We start from the raw sequence: 15,131 nt of genomic DNA on the forward strand, positions 1-15,131 counted from the left end.
GAGAAAAAAAAAAAAAACCTAGCATTAAAAGAAATCCTCACAGGAGTGTTTCCCTGAAGCACCTCCACCTTACAAGACACAAGGCTGTCAGAGACTAATAGAAGGAAACACAAAACATGGTATTTCCTCAACCTCACAGTAAATGCCTACAGCAGCAGTCATCAAACCTCCAGATCCCACTTTCTCCTCACAAAACTTAGCACACCTTACCCAGTAACCCAGACACTCCTGGGTAAACCGGGAACATGAAGCCCAACAACCACCCTGCCTCAGACTGAACTGGGGATCCATGTTAACACCAGCTAACAGGGGGGAGAGGGGAGATTTCTTATAAAAGCGTCTACTTCATCTCTGACCTGTTAGTCCTCATCCTTTAAAAAAGGCACCCTACAAGAAGAGTCTGGGAATTAAAATTCATGATGTTACTGGATACTAAAAATTACAATTCAGCAGAGACCTCTGTTCAAACCCCCTGTACTCCACAGGCAGCAATTACCTCTTTCTCTCTGTCCCACAGCAGTTAATGATCTTCTTTCTTCCCTTCCTATCATCCCCCTCCGCCCATAACTACCAATCACCTTTTCTCTGAAATTATTTAACTGATTAATATAATCAAGTTGAAATGAAATGGAACTGTGCTCAATCTAAAAGGTTGTTGAGCCTCTTTCAAACACCGAGTGCCTTGCCACCCCGCATCTCAAGCACGCAAGTACCACCTCACCTGACAAAACCTGCCCTGCTGTATCACAGAGGAGGGAGCAGTGGAATCGCTTTAAAATGTATTTATTTGCAGGCATAAAAATGAAGGTAACTTCCATGGGTTTATAAAAAAAAACCAATATCTACAAAGGGGAGACATGGTGAGCAGAGGGAAAGGACTGGCAAGGGTCAGGCTGACAGCCCATAACAGTCGCTGGAGAGCGGCGGCCCAGCTGGCGATGCGTGAGTAATGGCACTGCTTAAATCATATACACAGAGTCATGAAGTGGAGCGAAGGAAGGAAGAAGCATCGTATCACAACAGCCAGGGAAAAAGCACTCGATACTGCCCGTAACGCAGAGGAGCAGCTCAGTTCTGCCCTAAAGCCGTCCGTGCTACCTGGCCGCAGAGCACAGGGGGTAACACCCACAAGAACGTCTGTTGCAAGGCATCTGTTTGCCAGGCTGGCTGGTTTTATTGCTACCGAGTGCAATATTGAGTGCAATATTTAAAGTCCAATTTTTACATATCCCAGAAAAAGGGTTTAATTCACCTCCCTCGCTGAACCCCCAAGAACTCTAAGATCCTTCCTTGTACTTTAAAATCATCTACTTCCTAAGAAAAAAACCATAATGCGGGACCCAATAGGACAGAGAAACCGTCAGCATTATTTTAAATCTTTACTGATTACAAAACAAAGCAGATGGCAAATCAAGTCATGAACTCTGCATCTGCCATGCTTAATGAACAGTTTAATTACCTAGTCCCATTTCTGATGCATCGCTGCCATTCTCAGCTCTGGGAGTCACACACTTCACACTGACTCTTGCAAAGATATCTCCAGGAACACGTGGTCTGAACAGCCAGCCGGAGTCGGTTAATCAATACTTGCTTAATCTCCAACTTTTATGGTGATGGCCTAAATTACGTCTCAATAGAAACAGATTTCCTATCAGATCACATGATCTGGTTGAACGCTCAGAACACAAAATGGCATTTTTCAGCCTCTTCTCCAGGCAGCGGAGTACCCAAAGGCAGACAAATGCACAGACGGGAAATAAACACAGCAAAACAACAACATCCAGTACAATCAGATTAATTCATTTGCTGCATTATGCCTTGTACGAGAGCAAGGGATGCAATTAGGACAGTGTACATTCACAAAGTCTACAATTTGAGAAGCAAATTGGACTCATTTGGAATAAGTTACACGAAGTAACTGAAATTGGGCTTCACATTTTGAGTTCTGGTGTATGCAAATAGGGAAGAGCTTCCCCCAAAGGATCACGAACTGGCTGCAAAAAAGCACAGCATTTTGACTCTGGTCAAATCTGCTGCACATGTTATAGGCTGCTCCTATAGGCTGCACCTTGGTGCAGTTACGTGCGCCAGCTCTGTGCACGGAAGAAATAACTGTTTTAAGCAGACACTGAACCGCACACGTGCAGGAGAAGAAGCTGGCAGGTCTGAACCCTAACAGCAGCTAAGTGAGGAATACAGCTAAGGGCTGATCACAACCAGGTAAAATCACACAAGGAGAGGAAGAGTGACAACCCTAAAAAGATCCATGCATGCCAACTTTGGGCCCTCCACATCAGGTGGCTTTGGGACCCCTCCAGTGTGCCTTTATGGCTTTTCTCCAACCCCACTTCTGCTGCACAAGGTCCAGTTGTGCCTCCTGGAAGCTGTCCTACTGAAACAAATAGACCAGAGCTTTGTTTCCATTAAATACTGACTCAATCAGCTGCTTGCCCTCAGATAAGGATTTTCATTTTGGAAGACCTACCTGTCATATAAAATTTCCCAAGAGATTCAAATTTTAGCCATTCAGGAGCAGAATTGACTGGTTTTAATAAGCCTACTTCATAAACAAAGACCAGGAGCAGTGTGCAAAGCTCTCAGAAAAAGAGAAATACTCACAAGCACAAGGACAACACAAAAGTCAAATACAAATCTGTGTGGGTAAACATGACATTCAAAGTCAATGTAGCAGTAAATCAAACAAGAAAAAGGGCAGAGGTGGACTAGGTCTTTCCCCAGAATTTCAGGTATTTCCCACCACTGCTGTATCAGAACTACCTCAGGTAATAAAGCAAAGATTAAAGATTTCCCCAAAACTCTGAGCAAAGCCAAAGCAAAAAGACCGCACAAGAGACAGCGAACCCAGCCAAGTGGATTTCTAAAAGAGCGAGTGAATACATCCCTAGAAACATCCGTTTCTTTCTCATCACCTTAAGTGAATAGAGTGACACTTGGGGAGACACCTTCAAAGCCATCAATGTCTCAAAACCTCTAGGGTGTCCAAACCTATTCTTACGTTTCACTGAAAACATGTAGAGCAGAAAAGCTAAGTACTGCCTGGATTTACAAGGACATATGAGAGAAAGCAATCAACTACCATGTTCTAAACAGCAGTTTGTCAACAGGAATAACCAGGACACAGCTCTTAAACCAGCACACTGTCAGAGGTGGAATCAATTGGGCTGGACCACCGCACTGGTATGTCAAAGACTGGAGAACGCTGTTCTTCGAGTCTGCCAGGGAAAAGAGATTTGTAGTGACTCACCAAACTATCCTAGACTGACAATTCTGCCAATTCCAAACAGTAAACCAACTGGAAAGGCCCAAGTAAGGTCAAGAAAGTCCAAAAGAAGCAAATGAGGCGAGGAAGCAAGCAACGGAGGGAGAAGGTAAATGCACTGAAATGGAAATATGAGAGCAACCAAGAAAGACAGAAACCGTGGCAAGTAGAAAACGAACAAGACTGAACAAGTGAGGCAGGCAATCCGTGCAAGCCAAAAGATACTATCTGAATCTTGAGGGGAAAAAAAAAAAAATCAATAGCCATAAAAGTAAGCTGAGAAGGACTCAGATTGGCAAAGCAAGTACCTCCCTCCTAAAGAGAGTATGTTTACTCCTCAAAATATTAGGTACTACTGTTATCAAATGAAGAGCAGCTTATCACTTTCTATTGATCTTTTAAAACATATTCAAGGCCTGAGACTTCCAGGTTACAATTTGAGCCCAAAGAAAGGATAGCTGTTACCGCATTAAACTTGCACTGTTAAACATGTCTGATGCCTTTCGATCCTTATTTGCTCAGCATACAGGAACAGATTCACTGCCCTACCCGAGGGTCAAATATACACAAATGCAAAAATCACACTATCAAAAGCAATAGCAATTCAATCATATATATAATTGTCTCCCCCAAATTAGATTTTCACAGTCCTATTTAACAAGACAAAGATTCAATAGAGAGAGCTCATCTTTTCCATTCTCAAATTACATAGAAGCACACTGTATTACTGATGCCACTAATTAGATGATTAAATACCATTCTAGGTGATATGCTTTCAATGTAAAATAATTATTTTTAACAGGCAATATATTTGCTCAATCTCATTTTAAATCACAATATCATACTTTTTTTAATTAAATGAAATTCCTTCTTCTGATTTTGCATAAGAAGAGCAACCAGTAGGAGAAATGGTACCAAGGACAGATTGCCCAAGTACCGTAATGCACGTACCTCTTCACAAAGGACCCCTAGCATTCTCTGGATGGAATATAAAGTTTCAGAGAACAGCAAAGTCTTTATTCTTTTAAAACAGGTCAGTCAAGGAATCATTGAACACACTGAGAACTTCCACTGTCAAAACACAAGTTTATTTGCCATGGTCTGATAAAGGGCATTTCCAACTTTTCCTCTACTCCTCTTCAGGGGAAGGACGGCAAACAAAGCAAAGGCTCTGTCTTTCTAAATAAATTAGGGTACAATCCATTACATGACAAAGTACTGCTGTCTTTTTGCCCAGTACTTAAACAAAAATAATGATATTTTGTGTTCTATGACAAAACATGTTTCTGCTGAGGACTGGAAATAAGTCAAAGGGAACACTTTAGAAACCATCTGAGAAACTTCCTTCAGAGCTGAGCAGCCCAGCACAATGCTGGACGGCTGAGAAGGTTGTAAAGGAAGGATTTTTATCAGGTTCAGTATCCACCTGTGCCATATCCAGCAATGCCAGTACCAGCAGCACTGTATGGAGGGCTGGCTGCTGCTGGTGGTATTAGAAAGACTGTGACGAGATGCCTTTTCTGTTTCCATGGAGAGAGTTTTGTCCATCTACCCTGACTGTAGTGCCTGCCTCAGTGTAAAGCAGAAAGAACTGGTATAATTTTTCTCTTCTCACTTATGTGACTCTCCATGGCATCAAATTCTGCAGCCAGAAGATCTGATAGATCACATCACAGACTCTATGGCTTAACAATGACAATGAATTACAAAGAACTGGGTGCAGCACAATTAAAACTAATCAAAATGTTTTCGTTGACGCTGAAAAATAAAGCCTAAAGCACAAGCAACAGAACAGCTCTTTTCCTTCTTCCTCAGACACTCCCACACCAGCACCTTTCCTCCCCATAGAGAGTGATGTGCCTGGCTCCCTCTCACTACTCGAGCCTGACCTTATGCACACACATAAGCTTACTTACGTGAGCAGCTTTATAACGTCAGGGAGATTGCTCAGAGGAGTGAAGTTTTCTGAGTACTCCTCTTGGAAAGTGAAGTACCTATCATTCTGACTATAGAGAATTATTATTCCCTTTGGGTAAGAAGTGCTTTCAGAATTTAATATGAAGTTTGCAATGCTCTACAGACTCCAAAATTATTGTATAGAATTTCATCACGAGAGCATACCTGATATAGGATAATGCAGACTTCTTTGATATATCCTATAGAAAGAATCTTAAAATGTATTTTCAATTTACTGGTCTAGTGCCTACCATTACATTCAAACAGACTTTCAGCATAAGAGGAAGGTGAATCTCTTACTCTCCGTAAATTGTTTTTCCACAGGAACAGTTGACAAGGTGCCGTCGTTCCGTTCTCTTTAGGAAAGTAGGCGATGCACCAAAGCCATTATAAATTCCCTTCAGTGGCTCAAAACACTCTAGTGACAACATGATTCAATTCTCTGCCCTCGTGCAAATGCCAAGCCCGAGACAAAGTCGCATATCACCAACACGGCATGAGCCCAGATGGGGGGAACACTAGCAAAGCCTTAGGATGTACTCAGACTTGTATTCTAATGCAGCCCTCAAGAAGAGTTTCACATGTCTTACAGCACCCACTACGCAGAGACCCCATAGAAACTTGGCAGTACCTGTTACAGAGGTGAACAAAAAAGAAATAGCAAGGACTACACCTGGAGGACAAAAATAAGGATGCAGGCTTTTCCAACCATCTAGAAACTCACCTTGGTGAGTAGCAGTACGCGTTTCTGCAGCCGCCTGACCAGTGCTTCATGCTGCTCACGCTTCTTCTTCTCATCCAAGAGCTGGTTCTGAATCCGTAGTATTTCTTCCTGTAGCTGCTGCCGGGCCTTCTCAAGTATTCGGGCACTAAAATAAAGATAATACAGACCTGTGAAATCTTGACCACTGCCTCTTAGTGAGATCAGAAAAAGCTGAGAGGAGAAGCATCACCATGATATCAGGACACTGGGGCTGGTACCATTTCATCGTACGGCTGCACCACTGGAAACAGAGTAGCTGCAGTCTCATTATCAGCTGTTCTCAGAAAAAGATAGGAGAGAAGAACCATCACAGTCACAGCCTTCTGGTTCAGCACAAGACAATTACTGGAACCTCACATACACAAAGCATTTAAATAACTGCGTATCTGTTTCAAAATCAGCCAGTTTGCCTTTGAGAAGATGCCTTGTTTTCAACAATCGACACACAATCTCAGGTTCTACTGTATCTTTTAATCTTTTTCTAACAAAGTAGAAGTAAAACTGAGGTTTAATATGATCTGCTTTGACAGACAGATAACACTCAGCAAGTAATTATAGCCACCACCTGCACATTGTTCTTGCCAGCAACCTATACTGGAAGAGAAATGTCGTCTGAGGCCAGGTGATTAGCACTTCTTTTGCAGTGTGGACATGATTCTCAATTAAGCCAGAATAGCTTCAGAATATTCCTGGAGATGTTCTTCACGCATGCCCTTCAGGCACTCAGTCTGCTGCTGGGACACTAACGGGCAGCTCTTCCAACGCACTCATCAAGCAGCTCATCACAGATCAAGTATGCTGGCAAAGTACTTGATTGATAACAAAATAAGAGTGAAATCATTCATGTGATTGTTAAAGAGTTGGTTCATAATTTAAGTGCGACAAGTTTATCCAAGACTGCACTAACTTTAAGTATTTAAAGAGTGAGCAGGACATGAAAAAAAGTATTGCACACAAGTCAAAAGCCCTGAAGCAAGCTAGAAAGATCAAAACCAACCTCTGTAGCTTGCTCAGGAACAGAAGATCTTTGTTTCTCTGATGCTAAAAACGATACTGGAAAAATGTATGAGTGCTTAAGAGGGGTATTCTTTATCATCATAATTAAAAGACAATAAATAAAAATGCTTTTAAATAGAAGAGCACTGTTGCTAAGGTACTGTTTAGATAGATCCCAAAGGGAATGCTGCCTTAAAAGACACTCTTAGCGTAGGATCAAGTACATCCTGCACTGCCAGGTCACCAAATTGTACTTCTTGGGAAATTTATGTAGGAATTCACCAGAATTCCCAAGCAGCTGTCTCCCTACCTCAAAATCCTCCTCCTTGAAGGAGGACATGCATTTTAAAACACTGGATGAATTAGAAGCCTCTTTAAAGCTCCAGTTCAATTTGGAACCAGTCACAGAGTAATTTAATAATCAGGGACTGTGAAATAGTCCCTTCATTGTTGTATTCAGGTGGGAAAGTTCATCAAGAGGGCTTCAAATCTGCATTTGAAAATGGATAATTTCATTACCAGGGCACCAGTACTTCCTTGGTTCTGTTTTAATTAATCAGTTACAAAGGGAACCTGTGCCCAAGAGCAGTATCTATGGTGATGGAACATGAAATGGTGCCAGCCTTGCACTGGATGCTCCCTTCCGCATCCTAAACTCAGCAAACATCTCAAATTCAGTCTCATAGACACTTAATAGAAACACTAGCTGCCTTCTTATTGACCAGTGCAAGAATTCCACAGGATAAAGTAGAGAATCAACGTCTGTCAGATTCTACAAAATTAATATTAAAAAATTTCCTAGAAGCCAACATCCAAAGACAACAAATAGCAGGTTGAATCCTGGCATACTGAGAAATATGGGATAAAATTAAGTGGTATAACTGAGATGTCAAAAGTTACAAGCACATATATGTCACTCAAGAAGTGATTACCTGCAGTGTACAAACCCACATCATTCAGAAGTTACAGCTGCCAAGTGATAAAGCTACCCACCACTGCTCTCCAGCCCTTCCCTTTGCTGGAGGTTACCCCTTTGCAGTACAGCTAGCAAACCCAGCCACGTGCTCACACCTCAGCTGCTCAGCTCACAATACAGCATCCTACACCCTGAACACCCCTTCAGGGGCAATTTAGGCTGACAGTAATTTCCAGTCGATGGACACAACTTGGGTGACATCTTAAAATGTAACAGGAAGATTCAACACACCATTCCTCTCAAAATCCTAGGCTTAAAAAACCTACCCCCATTCCCACAGGTCTTGTACTAAGACAGACTTTGCCAAGTGTCGTGGTTTAACCCCGGCTGGCAACTCAGCACCACGCAGCCTCTCGCTTACTCCCCCCCAGTGGGATGGGGCTCAGCAATCCCCAGGAAAGCAGGGCTCCATCACATGTAACGGTGACTTGGGAAGACAAAAGCCATCGCTCCGAACGTCCTCCCCTTCCTTCTTCTTCCCCCAGTTTCTATACTGAGCATGATGTCATATGGTATGGAACATCCCTTTGGTCAGTTTGGGTCAGCTGTCCTGGCTGTGCCCCCTCCCAGCTTCTTGTGCACCTGGCAGAGCTGAGAAGCCCTTGACTAGACTAAGCACTACCCAGCCACAACTAAACCATCAGTGTGTTATCAACATTCTTCTAGTACTAAACCCAAAACACAGCACTATACCAGCTACTAGGGAGAAAATTAACTCTGTCCCAGCTGAAAGCAGGACACTGAGCTTGTGCCAAGACAGACTTCACGCCTGTGCATGCGTGCCAGCCTCCCAAGTTTGCAACAGCTCAGCCGCCAATACAGGGCAGAATGAATGGGTGAGACCAGGTAACCTCAGCCACTGCCTTCCGATTCATTGGAGTTTGTTCAACAATATTCTTTTTTAATGCATAAATATAAGTACAAAAGCCTCATCAATTGTGTTGTAACAAATTAAATCGCACTGGAGAAACCTTACCACAAATATTATTTGCTCTATCAAAGAAGCTTAGTCCTGATTAGAGTCAGAACAGAACGAAAAATGCAAACATAAGATTAAATACTACAAAACAGCCAGAATCTCACATTTGATTATTGCAAAACATCTTACTAGGGCAATGGAGAATTCTTTTTTTCCTTAATCTTCCAATATTGTGACCTCTTTCAATAAATGCTGAGTGGACTGATGGATTATGATTGAGCTGACATTCACAAAGAAAAATGAGATATGTGTTAGGTTCCCTTCCCTTCCTGAAATAATGAAAAATATTTGAGATTCAGATCTCATGGAGAGCACAGACATTCAGCCACATACACACCTCTCAAACTAGGTTGGAAAATTAGTGTTTTAAAACATGAGAAAGATTAAGCCAAGGGAGACAAATGGACAATTTCCTCAGCCACTGCATGGTGTTTGGAAAGAACACCACGATCTGCTTATATTTCAGCCTCAGATCAAATGTGATTTTAATGTCGATAAAATTTAAATGCCAGAGATGTCTATGAAAGCAGAGACAATACTTAAACTCTCTGAACCGACTCTGTTACCATAGGTTTCCTTGCTATAAGAAGTGTGAAATTCAACTTTCTTAAAACTCTCCACACCATGCCAAAGCAAATTATTGAGATTGCTTCTTCCCCTCTTAGGACAGATTGATAATTCTTCCAGGAACTGCACCAAATACAACATAAACCATCTCTGTAAGAAAAAAATCCAAAAAGAAAGTCATATTCCTTATTAACACAAAACAGGATTTGAAAGTAGGTACCCAGCAGCTAATACCATTAAAGTTAGATCTGGGCACTCTTCTTCCACACTGATGACACCTATGGCTTTTCAAAAGTAATTCCTGACTCAAAATGAGCATTAAAAAAAAAAAATAGAATAGGCCCAAACTTCTCCGTTCAACATAAGCTTGGAGAACTGGCATTTTTTAAAATCTTTGCTAGTTCAAAGTAAACCTTTTAAGCCTTAAAGAGAAAAAGTCATTTCTGTTTATCAGCCTAATAATGTTCCTTGTTCCACATCGCAGTCAATGAGATGCCAACATCTTTCTGTTCTGAGCTGTTGAGACTCTTCATATTTTGCTCTTCCCTTCTGTAATCCACTTTAATGTAATCTTAACGATAAAACTTCATTTTCCAGAATGTTCTTTGAAAGACTGAGAACAATGATGGCAGAGAGTGAATGCTGAAGCTATAATATACATTTTAATAATCTCCTTCAAAAAATTACAAAAGCAGCTGACAGCTTCCCCTCACCCCAATGATCCATAAACCATTATTTTAACCATCCCATCCTTTCAGTAGCCAGGTTACCACCACAGAGATACTAAAAAATAACAGGGGAAGCAAACAGGATGCCAGAAACAGTCTGCACATCAACCCGAGAGGAAAACAAGAGGTCCACAGCCACCCGGAGACAATTAGGAGAGCAACACTGTCTGGGTCATGTTGCAACTCAGGAAAAGATAAGACACTGGCACATACCAGGGCCAAGCGTCAGAAATGAGGATCACATCAAAGAGAAAGCAGCGAAAACCAGGGAGCGTGGATGGGAAGAACACTGAAGATGCACAGAGGGAAAACACGGTGACAGTGCTACTGCACATCTATAACAGAAAAAGAAACACGCTGCAACTATCAACATCTTCATGACAGAGTCCAAAATAAAAAGGTTAGCACACAAGCTAATGAGGCAAAAAGGAGCAAGGGAAATTGTTTCATAGCAAGACATTTGGATGAAGAAAAGCACACCCATTCCTGAGGCTTGACAACTTGCAGCCTTCTCAACGGATCTACGCGTTTATAGACAGTAGACACAAAGACATAAACCACACTGGAAACTGATAAACAGAGAGCTAGAACAAAAATGTTATTTTTCATTCCAGTTCTTCTTCCCCAGGTTCTATAAGACAACATGAAGGCATACGTAGCAACAGGGTAACGCCAGCACATCTTCATATTGTCCAGTGGACAGCAGCGGAACATCCATCCCTGTCTGCCCTCCCTTGAGGCTCCTTCCAACCTCCTTTTTGTGGCAGAGACTTCTTCCCCCCTGCCTCAACAGGAACGACCACCACCTGGCATGGGAATTAAAAAGGAAAAACAGAAGGGAGAAGATGATGACAAAAATAGTCTGACTTAAAAAAGGGACAGAATGCAGGAAAGAAAAGGTAGGGCTTGGCAAAACAGAAAATTTTCCACCTTATGTTAAAAAGGAAAAAAATTGATCCATTATAAATTGCTGCTGAAAAGATGGATGGGAGCTCTGAGAACACTACTGCAGAATGGAGCTGCCTCAACTAATAAATTTAAGGCAGGTAAACTAGGAAAACAAACATCAGGAAGGAGGAGACAACTGTAGCGCACAAGTATTTCAGCTCAAATCCAAAGGATTGGGTGCTAACTTTTATTAAAATAAGATCGGCATCTTATTCTGCTTCCTTTCTTCTTTACATACAGAATTGCAAATGCACTGAAGCAGCAGCATCCATCCCCGCTCTCAAACACTGCGCTGCTACTGCGGAGCGCACAAGCGGGAACTGTGGAGGCCAACGCTTCCATGCTATCCGTTATTTGGTTACTGCATTTAGAAGGAGCAACGACAAAAAACATTAATATCTTTAGTGGAAGTTATCACATGGGCTATATTTTATTTAAAGCTTTAACTGTGCCTTATAGAGAGCCATATGAAATACTGCTACAGGAAATACTACACGAAACAGTCTACAGAGAGCCAGTAGGAAAACAAGCTTTCTCCTTGCTATTTATTTCTCCCAAGTCTTCAGCAAACATCTGCAAACTTTCTCTTGGTTCACTTTTTGTATTTTCTCAAAGACCTTTTATATAATTCACCATCATCAGGCTTCCATAAATCACAAATCATTCAAAAATAAGCAGTTCATACGTCACATTGCTGCTCTACATACAAGGAAGTCTTGAATCATACTGAATTTATAGTGAGGGAACAACATAAAGAGAATTATTTTGCTAGCGTGGACAGATGAAATGGGTGAGAAGCAGACAGATGTTTGGAGCTTTATTGGTACACTGGCAATATCTTTTATTGTTGAGACAGTATTTAATTTTACTCCCTAACCAGCAACATAAATATCAGGCTCAGAAATGCAGTTCCCTCAAAACAAAGAGTTACAGAACAGGAATAACACAAATTTTATACCCCAGCCCCGGTACAAGAGCCAAAATTGACTGGCAGGAGTTTGGATTTGCCAAAAGAAATTCACATCAGGCACCCTCTGCTTCCTTGCGTTATGGGGTCAACGTGCTTGCTGCAGCGTACGTGGCTTTGCTGGCCGCAACAACCCAAAGGAACCAAAACCAGGAACGCTGCCAAAACGCAAAGGCCAGCATGGCTCTATCTGAAGGGATATTTAATCAGCCACTCGACATGAGATTTACTGTCACGCTAATAAACATGCTTTCCACATCCACCATCAAGATGAGAATGAAAGCAACATCTTAATTAGTAAGTGAGAGACTTAGAATCACAGAATCATAGAATCGCTTTGGTTGGAAAAGACCTTTAAGATCATCGAGTCCAACCATTAACCTAACCCTGCCATCCCACCACTAAACCATGTCCCTAAGCACCTCATCTACCCTTCTTTTAAATACCTCCAGGGATGGGGACTCAACCACTTCCCTGGGCAGCCCATTCCTATGCTTAACAACCCTTTCAGTGAAAAAATTTTTCCTAATGTCCAACCTAAACCTGCCTTGCACAATTTGAGGCCATCTCCCCTCGTCCTATTGCCCATTACCAGGGAGAAAAGACCAACACTCACCTCACTACAACCTCCTTTCAGGTAGTTGTAGAGCGATAGGGGCCCCCCTCAGCCTCCTCTTCTTCAGACTAAACCCCCCCAGCTCCCTCAGCCGCTCCTCACAAGACTTGTGCTCCAGACCCCTCACCAGCTTTGTGGCTCTCCTCTGGACATGTTCCAGCAATGCAACGTCCTTCTTGTAGGACATTGACTTCTGTGGTTTGTTTTGGTTTTAAGTCGAAACATGAATAGTTTGTCAAATACATCCATCACTGACTTCTGGAATGGAAAATATTTCAAGGGTGAGATAATTACAGGCATAAATGTCCTTTTCCTGAGCCTCCAAACCTGAGGTGTTCATAAGGCAAAAGCTTCTATTAAAGGCATATGTTTGGTGAGTAAAACTTTTACTGGGTATTTAAAAACCACTGAACCCACATTGCTTGTTGCATGCTGACTAACTTGAAAATGCTGCCGTCTTCATTAAAACTGGCTACAGGAGAAATCAAGCTGATAGTTGAATACACAAAGTGATTTATAACAGCTTATGTAGACAAATCTATTAAGGGCTTTTGGTATGTCCAAATGCTCATGGCTCTTGTTCTGAATCAACAACAAGTCAGACACACTTGCATCCTGAGCAAACTGATTCCCTCTGCAGTGCTTGATAGAGAAGCAAATACCAAACGTTCTTAATGAAATGCAAGTATCTAAAAAGCAGGAGTTAAAACCAACAGTCTTCTACGATTATTAACACAGCATACAGCCTGCACAGCATGTATCATCTATCTCTGTTATCATAATTTTGTATGTGGCATTTGGCAATTACGGAGGAGTATTAAAGAGCATTCAGTGATAAGGGTTTTCCACTCCCACTCTGAGATAAGAATAATCCCCCCCGTACAAGTTAAAAGCGTCTTCCCAACACTGCAGAGAACAGGACGCACACTACAGCAATGCCTTCTGACCACAGACACCAGACTGAGCAAAGATGTTCACTAAATTGTTCAAAATGCATTACAGTGAGCTGGGGAGAGAGTATCTCCATTTCGATTATTTCGGTAAGAGAGCCATGCTCATTTGGTCCCCTCTGCAGGTCCTACTTTTTGCTCTGCGACCAACCCTGGCTGGCAAGGAAGGTCAGCTTGTGGGCGACGTGTCAGTAAGGAAACGCACAGAGCTTCAGCACCAAAGGATGGCAAATGGCTGCTCCCTTCCCCATCGCACCCCACACCAGCTTTGAAGATTCAGTGCAATGCAAGGGAACAAAATACCGGAGAAAGGGAACTGTCATAGGAGGGAGGAAAGAACAAACATGTTTAACAAACAAAACAAAAAAACCCCAAAACTAACCCCAAGGAAGAATTTTGAAAGCAAACCTTTTCTCCAGCCAGGATCCAAGCATCGTCTCTGCAGCTGGCTTTATTTACATCATCTAATTCAAATTCTAAATGCTTCAAAGTATTATTACACTTTTTTCTTTGAAAACAAAAATGACAACAACTGAAACAAAACTGGGAATGAGAAAACCCAAAGATTGAAATAATTACTAATCAAAGCAGAGGCCTGCACATGGGATGGTGAAGTCACTGGCCAGCTCTACCCAGTAATTTCTCTTCATGTCGGCTCTGATGAGTTTTACATTTCTAACATTTCATCAATTGGAATCACTAAATTCAATTTGCATTCACAGATAAACAGAGAGGGAATAATAAATACTCTCATCTGACCTTGAAGTGTGAGACAGAAAATTGCCCTCCATGATTTCATTTCAATCTGAACCATAATGAATAATGCAGTTGGCCCCATCAGTTACCAATCTATAATCACACTTGTGGGCTGGATGAACTCACGGCCATGTCTAAATATGATGAAGAAAGTAAAAACCTCTCTCCTTTTCTGTGCTAGTCTTTTTCTGCTTCTCCCTCACTACAAAGATTAAGGCTCTACCTCTATCCTTCCCCACCAACCCCACTTACCCTCAAATACACTCGCCTGAAGGGTTTCAATTTGTTGCACAGTCAAGAGTGGGAAGTGAGATGAAGGCATGGCATAGTTTTCTCAACCCAATGCAGTATTATGTGCATTGTAAAAAACCTCCCATAAATGCTCTAAATTTGTTAAGTGTTCTCCCTCCCAGCAAGCTGTCCAACTCTCCAGCACTGGTGTGAATCACAGCGACACAGCACAGACAACTGGTGACATGAGCATCACGAGCGACTAAGAATATTTCCAATTTCTGTTATACATTCAAACCAACACTTATCATGAGAGCGGAAAAGTCATCTGGGAATAGGCAGTGTGAGCGCTGAGGAGCTGTAAAGGATAAAGGACTGACAAAGAGAAGTGAAAAAAGGAAAATTTGCTTGAAGTAGG

At 41.9% G+C, this 15,131-nt stretch overlaps 1 protein-coding gene across 1 annotated transcript in view; it reads right to left on the minus strand.

Annotated features, from left to right (window-relative positions):
• The window catches only part of MAD1L1 (mitotic arrest deficient 1 like 1), a 392,177-nt gene that overhangs the window by 262,169 nt on the left and 114,877 nt on the right, over positions 1–15,131 (minus strand). The window contains exon 10 of the mRNA XM_009645922.2: positions 5,961–6,105. Coding sequence (XP_009644217.1) covers positions 5,961–6,105 — 145 coding nt within the window. The remainder of the gene's footprint in view (positions 1–5,960; positions 6,106–15,131) is intronic.

This window comes from Egretta garzetta, unplaced genomic scaffold (assembly GCF_000687185.1).
Source record: "Egretta garzetta isolate BGI_Z169 unplaced genomic scaffold, ASM68718v1 scaffold299, whole genome shotgun sequence".
NCBI classification, from domain to species: domain Eukaryota; kingdom Metazoa; phylum Chordata; class Aves; order Pelecaniformes; family Ardeidae; genus Egretta; species Egretta garzetta.